This window comes from Chelon labrosus (assembly GCF_963514085.1).
Source record: "Chelon labrosus genome assembly, chromosome: 9".
In the NCBI taxonomy this organism is placed as follows: Eukaryota; Metazoa; Chordata; class Actinopteri; order Mugiliformes; family Mugilidae; genus Chelon; species Chelon labrosus.
Window position 1 is genome coordinate 30,611,297 of NC_140359.1, and position 7,305 is coordinate 30,618,601.

General features: G+C 40.1%; 1 protein-coding gene across 1 annotated transcript; it reads left to right on the top strand.

The window, feature by feature from the left end:
• Positions 1-901: 901 nt before the first annotated feature.
• On the top strand, positions 902-5,011 carry LOC311492523 (noelin-like). Its single transcript, XM_084550813.1, has 6 exons — positions 902-1,179; positions 2,078-2,227; positions 2,924-3,079; positions 3,289-3,508; positions 3,904-4,010; positions 4,324-5,011. The coding sequence occupies exons 1-6, from the start codon at positions 1,111-1,113 to the stop codon at positions 4,984-4,986; spliced, it is 1,365 nt and encodes a 454-aa protein (XP_084406939.1). The 5' UTR covers positions 902-1,110; the 3' UTR covers positions 4,987-5,011.
• Positions 5,012-7,305: the final 2,294 nt, after the last annotated feature.

Consider the following 7,305-nt stretch of genomic DNA (forward strand, 5'->3'; position numbering starts at 1 on the left):
TCTTCACTGTATTAATCTACCGCTAATCCTCCTTGTGTTAATATACCCCTAATCCTTGCTGTATTAATCTACCGCTAATCCTCCTTGTGTTAATATACCCCTAATCCTTGCTGTATTAATCTACCACAAATCCTCATTGTGTCAATCTACCGCTAATCCTCATTGTGTCAATCTACCGCTAATCCTCCTTGTGTTAATATACCCCTAATCCTTGCTGTATTAATCTACCGCTAATCCTCCTTGTGTTAATATACCCCTAATCCTTGCTGTATTAATCTACCACAAATCCTCATTGTGTCAATCTACCGCTAATCCTCCTTGTGTTAATATACCCCTAATCCTCGTGGTGTTAATCAACCCCTAATCCTTGCTGTATTAATCTACTGCTAATCTTAACTGTGTTAATTTACCGCTAATCCTTGCTGTGTTAATCTACCATTAACCGTTACTGTGTTAATCTACCATTATACCTCATTGTGTTAATCTACTATTAATCCTCATTGTGGTAATCTGCTGTCATACGTCACTGTTAATCTGCTGTTATACCTCACTGTGTTAATCTGCTGTTATACCTCACTGTTAATCTACGTTACAGTGTTAATCTCTGAGTGAGTTCATACATAAACCCTGATCATAAAAATAAAATTCAGACATTTTTAATTTTTAACTTTTCTACTATAAATACTTTATAAAGAGGCCACGTGTTCAGCTCCAGGCCAAACAGCTTCCTGCAGAAACTCTGAGCATCATTATGATCACAATCAACTCCTTCTCTTCCACTTCCTCTTCCCACTCCTCTTCCTCTTTCCCCCTCCCCCATCCACCCTGTCTCCTCTTCTTCTTCCTCCTCCCCCTCTTCCCCCTCCTCCTCTTTCTCCTGCTGCTTCACAGCTCTGTCCACAGCCTCTGACGACACATCACACTAACCCCCTCCCTCTGAGCTCAAGGATCTTGTTTCCACTCGGCTGATTTTTTACGTTGCATCAGAGAAGAAGAGCGAGAGAATAAGGAGGGGGAAGAGAAGAGAAAGAGACGGAGAGCAGGTGAAGAGAAAACCAGATTAATACCGAAACAGAAACCAGGTTAAACAGATTAATAACCAAGAAACAGATGGAGTCTGAAGAGAATCTGCTCCATGTTTATCTGTTGCTGCTGCTGATTGGATCACACTTCACCCTGGTAACGTTCTACTGCTTCCATCTCTATTCTATTGCTTCCATTTCTATTCTGCTCTTGTTTCTATTTTTAACTCCTCTGTCTATTCTACTGCTTCTGTTTGTATTCTACTGCTTCTGTTTCTAATCTACTGCTTCCGTTTCTATTTTATGGCTTCCATTTCTATTTTTAACTCCTATGTCTATTCTACTGCTCCTATTTCTATAAACAGAAGAATTTGTATTCTACTGCTTCTGTTTCTATTCTGTTTCTATTCTACTGCTTCCATTTCTATTCTACTGTTCCTGTTTCTTTTCTACTGCTTCTTATTATTTATCATTCTGATTATTCTACTGCTTACCTCAAGCTTGTTGATCAGTTATTGATTTTATCAATCAGTCAGCTGATAAGGACACAGTGCCTTCCTCAGCGACACTGGGTGATGAATCTGCACTAAAGATCTCATCAGTGACTTTGATTAGGTGGTAATAAATCTGTTTATAATGTTAGAGATGATTAGGATTAATAACAGATAATGACTGTTTCCATGGAGATAAATCTACAGAATGACTATTAACATTACTATTAGTAATAACAGATGTCTTCAGGACCGACATTGTCTTGACTTTATTGACACACAGTTAATAAAAATGAAGAGGAAGTTTGATTACAGCTATGAGAAGCTGCTCTCAGATCAGTGTGATTGCTCATTAATCAGATGTAAATAGGTCAGTCTTGTACCAAGTTCAGACAACAGTTAAAAATCATTTATAAGATTTCTGCAGATAAAGTTTCACATTTGTGTCAGTGAGCCCCTGAGCACATCTTGCAAGTAAAAGTTAGTGGGTTTAGATAGACTCCGAATATAACAGCAACCACACGTTTTCTTTGTGTTATTGTCCTCACTCTAACCCTCTGACAGGTGGGTCCTTCAACACCTGAAGACAGCTGGCAGGTCTACAGTTCAGCTCAGGACTCTGAAGGCCGATGTGTTTGTACAGTGGTTGCCCCTCAGCAGACGGTCTGCTCCAGAGATGCTCGAACCAAACAGCTGCGACAACTGCTGGAGAAGGTACTAGATACTACGTCTGAAATTATTGCATCAGAAAATATGTCTGAAAATACTGTTTGAGAACAGTTGAACTTGGGATTCAGGAGGGACAAAGTGGATTCCGTCCTGGTTGTGGAACAATGAATCAGCTCTTTACCCTTGTGGAGCTGCTTAGGGGACCATGGGAGACGGACAATCCAGTCTACATGTGTTATGTGGACTTCAAACTGGGAGGAGACCCTGGGGCAGACCCAGAACTCACTGGAGGGATTATATATATCCAGTTTGGCCTGGGAATGCCTCAGGATCCCCCAGGGAGAGCTGGAATGTGTTGCTGGGGAGAAGGACATTTGGAGTTCCTTACTTGCCTGACGCCACTGCAACTTGACCTTAATAAGCAGATGGAAAATTAATGAATGAATGGATGAAAATTCTATGTCTGAAAATACTACATCAGAAAATACTACGTCTGGGAATATTATGTCTGAAAATAGTACTACTGTCTGTGTCTGCTCCAGACAGCCTGAAACCAACAAATGGAAACATTTAAAATGATTATTTTGGAAACTGGAGGTAGTAATGTTACTATTTGCTCTTTCTTTCATGGTGTTATCATGTCTACTATGAATCAGATGAGCAAAGATAAAGTTGTGTATCATGATACAGCAATGGCTTTGTGTGATGTAGAACATGATGTGATGCTGTAATGTTGTCCAGGTTCAGAATATGAGTCAATCCATCGAAGTTCTGGACCAGCGGACTCAGAGAGATCTGCAGTTTGTGGAGAAGATGGAAGTTCAGCTGAAAGGTCTAGAAAACAAATTCAAACAGGTGGAGAACGGGCACGAGAACAACATCGCCAGACAGTATAAGGTACAACACACCTCATGAAGTTACGTGACTGACCAATCAGCAGCTATGCCCATCTCTCTGTTTCTGTTTGCAGCATCACCTTATCCAATCTTCTGCACTCATCTACTGAATGTGAAACATGTATTTTCATCAACCTTGGTGGTTTAAAGGAATAAATCTGAAGACTATGTCTGGAAAAGCCTGACCTGAATGTTTCTTATTACTGTCAGTCCATCAAAGAAAAGATGGAGGAGTTGCGTCCTCTCATCCCGGTTCTGGAGGCTTACAAGGCAGACGCTTTGCTGGTCCGACAGTTTAAAGAGGAGGCAGCCAATGTGACAGAGCTGCTGGGAACACTGCAGGAACAACTAGGAGGTCTGGACTACCAGGAGCTTCATAGCCGTGTGATGAGTCTGGAGGACCGGCTGAAAGCCTGCATGCAGAGGCTCGGTGGGTAAAGCCCAGAGACTGACTACCAAGCAAACTGATAAGAAAACACATTCACACATTCCTGAGGGCAAAGTTCTCGCTGGAGTTTTGGACTATGTTTAACAATATAGTAGTTTAAAGCACTTTACATTATTTTTTTTTCGCACAGTCACATGAATGACGAACATCTGAATTGCTGTCTGCGGGTTAAAAGGTTTTGGCCTGTGATGCCCTTCAGTACAATAAGTTTTTTTTTTTTTACCAGTAGTTGCTAGAGCAGCAACGTGAGGCTACTCTCTAAAAGTTAATTCTCTCTTCTCAATGTTCATGGACATGAATTCATCAACATGTTGTTCTTTCTCCACTGGTCACTGGGTGTTGATGTGATTTTGTCCAATCTGTACTTTTGTCTTCAGCTTGTGGGAAGCTGACAGGAATCTCTGAGCCAATCACCATCAAGACGTCTGGATCTAGATTTGGATCATGGATGACTGACCCTCTTGCTCCGGCAGGAGACAACAGAGTAAGTCTCATCATCATTATCATCAACACACAATAGTAAAACATACGGACAGTGAATAGAAAGGGCTAGACATGTTTTGTTTTTAAACTTCTCAGAATAATGAAGCAATGATAAAAGATTCTGAAATGATCCAGATACAATCTAGGGTACACCATCTAGGTTTGGAGATAAAAGCAGTAAAAGAGTCAACATTTCCTTCCGAAAAAACAGACTGACAGATAAAGAGTACCACAGTTTTCTCACTTAATGGGACAGAAGTAGTGACCTGTTCCTGAATAACCCCTGACCCTTTCTCGCTGGTCTTCTCTTCCAGGTGTGGTACATGGATGGTTACCATAACAATCGTTTTGTGAGGGAGTATCAGTCGATGCATGACTTCATGACGACAGATAACTTCACCTCTCACCGTCTGCCTCACCCGTGGTCTGGTACTGGACAGGTGGTTTATAATGGATCCATTTTCTTCAACAAGTTTCAGAGTCACACCATCATCAAATTTGACTTCAGCACATCACTCATCAGCCGCTCCCGACAACTTGATTTTGCTGGTTACAACAACATGTACCATTACTCCTGGGGGGGACACTCTGACATCGACCTCATGGTGGATGAGGGTGGGCTCTGGGCTGTCTACGCAACCAATCAGAATGCTGGTAATATTGTTCTCAGCCAGTTAAACCCAAACACTCTGCAGATCATCCGCAGCTGGACAACCAACCATCCAAAACGCAGTGCTGGTGAAGCTTTCATGATCTGTGGAACCCTGTATGTTACCAACGGATACTCAGGTGGAACCAAAGTGTACTATGCCTACTCCACCAACTCCTCTAACTATGAGTACATTGACATCCCTCTAACCAATAAATACAGCCACCTGTCCATGCTCGATTACAACCCACGAGACAGAGCACTGTACGCCTGGAACAATGGACACCAAGTCCTTTATAATGTAACACTTTATCACATAATACAGTAAAAATTATTAATAGATACAAGTATTGTTACTGTCTAAAACATATTTCAGTAACAGATCTACAGTCCCTAACACAGAGCACTATGCTTCTTATGATACTCTTAGTACATTACAATTAAAGAAAAAAACTTAAACACCAGCCCCTTATCTTTTATGCTATCACACTGTACACTGGGATTAAGAAATATCCCTTGTGCTAAATAAATCCTTATGTTCTCTTACTTGTATAGAGTCATAAGAGAAAATAGTTGTTTGGTATTTTCTGAGCTTCCAGTACAGAGAGAGGTTTATTAGCAAATAGGGTAAAACTGTTAGCTTAGTTCCATCTGAAGAAAAATCACAATCCTTCTTCCAACAAGTTTCTCAAACCAACTCTTGTTCAGTCGCCAAGTCCTCCTTAAGTAATTGACACAGAGACACTGGACACAGAAGACTGAAATGAGAGTTTAGACATGACTACATGCAGTATTTTCTTCTGATGGGTAGAGACAACACTTTGCCCATTTTTGTACTAGGGAGGACCTCTCTCAGTACTGAGATGTTTCATAAAGCGGTGGACTGTTAAATTTTGTCTTTGAGTTCTTTTATTAAATGAATGTTATACTTGGAACACCTGTTGTTTATAGATGAATGACTGTATTACAAAATGCACTTGAAACCTAAATAACATGCTGATACAATCACAAAGTAATTAAGCTTTGTCTTTAATAATAATTACAATAATAATGTGTTTTCTTACTGTTGTGTATTATACAGCAATACATTTTTTTTTTGTCTTTTATAATAGTTTTGAAATGAGTTGTAACTTGATCCCGTCCTATGAATTTTCTCTTGATCTTTTCATGTGGAATCAGCACATGCTCTAACTTTACTTTTGGGGATGGAGTCTTTCACAGATGGCTGGAGCTCCTCACCTCTTGTCATTTTGGTGGAAGAGTTTTTAAAATGGAAGTTGTGTGATCCTACAACGTAAGGATCCACTGCTGTGTATGGTGTTGGTGTATTTGATAATGAAATGTCTTTGGTCTTCTGAGTGTTTATTATCAACTAAGCATGATAATTTGGCATCACTGAAGTTTCTGTGTCTGTGCTCTGCTGGCATTACAGCTGAACTTAAACTCCTTAACTCCAAGAAGCCTCAGAAAATCCTGCATCTTCAGCTCAGGAGCTTCCATCACTGCAAGTTAGTGTTGAGAACTTAATGTGATGTATCTGAGGATCAACCCAGTTTGAAGTCAGTGAAACAAATAAATGTGAATCTGTTACAGTCATGTTAACTTGTCCTTCACTGGAAAATATTTCACTTTAGAAGATTTCAGTTGCATTTGTTGCTTTTTTGGTATTGACATGTGTTTTTGTCAGTAGTCTTGGTAATTTCCATGTGAGTGAGTATCAAGCCCAGAAAAAGTCCAAAGCAGGGTACGGATAGTGGATGAATACTGCACGGTATATTCACTGCTTAGGGAAAAAGGGTACAAAATGGCACTATCTGCATTGTTCTGCAAGCAAAAGATAGGGGCTCAACCTGGACAGAAATGTCTAGATATGACAAAAGAATCACCATGAAAACCAAATGGCATGAGTGGTCCCTCCTTTTTAATTGGGTCACATGCTTTCAAGGGAGCCTCCATTGAGGAGATATTTCACTCTTTGTCAGATATAGTACCTTCCTTTCCAGAGTTATTGGCTTAAGAGTCAAGAGTGCATGGGACTTTAATTTGTGGGCCAGATCCTTCCTCCAGAAAATGTGTAAGAGTCTGTTTTAGGCCATGTGCAGTCTTTTAGTGTAAGTTTGAGTTGAAGTTTTTGGGCAGTGGGTAGTTGATGGACGGGCTTTTCTGCAAAAGGGATTAGGGAGAGAAAATACAACCAAGGTCTCACCACACTAACCATGCTGTGTTCAGTATTGATGTCTACAGTAGCTACAGATAAAGGCTCTTATTGGGACTTGAAGCTGGAACCTAGTCTCTCTCAAACAAAAACCAGGGGGTTGAGTAAATCAAAATGACATGGAATAACAAACATTTTTAAACATTTGAAAGGAAAAAACTTACCAGTAAATTTGTTCCATCATATATTTTGTTGATGCTGCTATTTTTTTGTTGCTCTTTCTAATCCTCCGAAAACTTGACTTTCTTTCTTTGCAGCTGTTCTTTATGAGGCTGCTTGGCATCACAGTGTCGGCACCTTTTGGTAGAAACCCTGATTTTCTCTTTAACGCAGACAACAATCTATTTGAGTTGGCATCTGGAAAAACAGGAATTAATGATTGGAACACTGCATGTTGTGTCATCAGAGGATAATAAATACATTTTCTTACCT

Coding starts and splice junctions, on each gene's coding strand:
- LOC311492523 (XM_084550813.1), top strand. CDS start 1,111: ATGGAGTCTGAAGAGAATCTGCTCCATGTTTATCTGTTGCTGCTGCTG. Junction 1,180..2,077: donor TTGGATCACACTTCACCCTG/GTAACGTTCTAC, acceptor ACCCTCTGACAG/GTGGGTCCTTCAACACCTGA. Junction 4,011..4,323: donor CTCCGGCAGGAGACAACAGA/GTAAGTCTCATC, acceptor CTTCTCTTCCAG/GTGTGGTACATGGATGGTTA.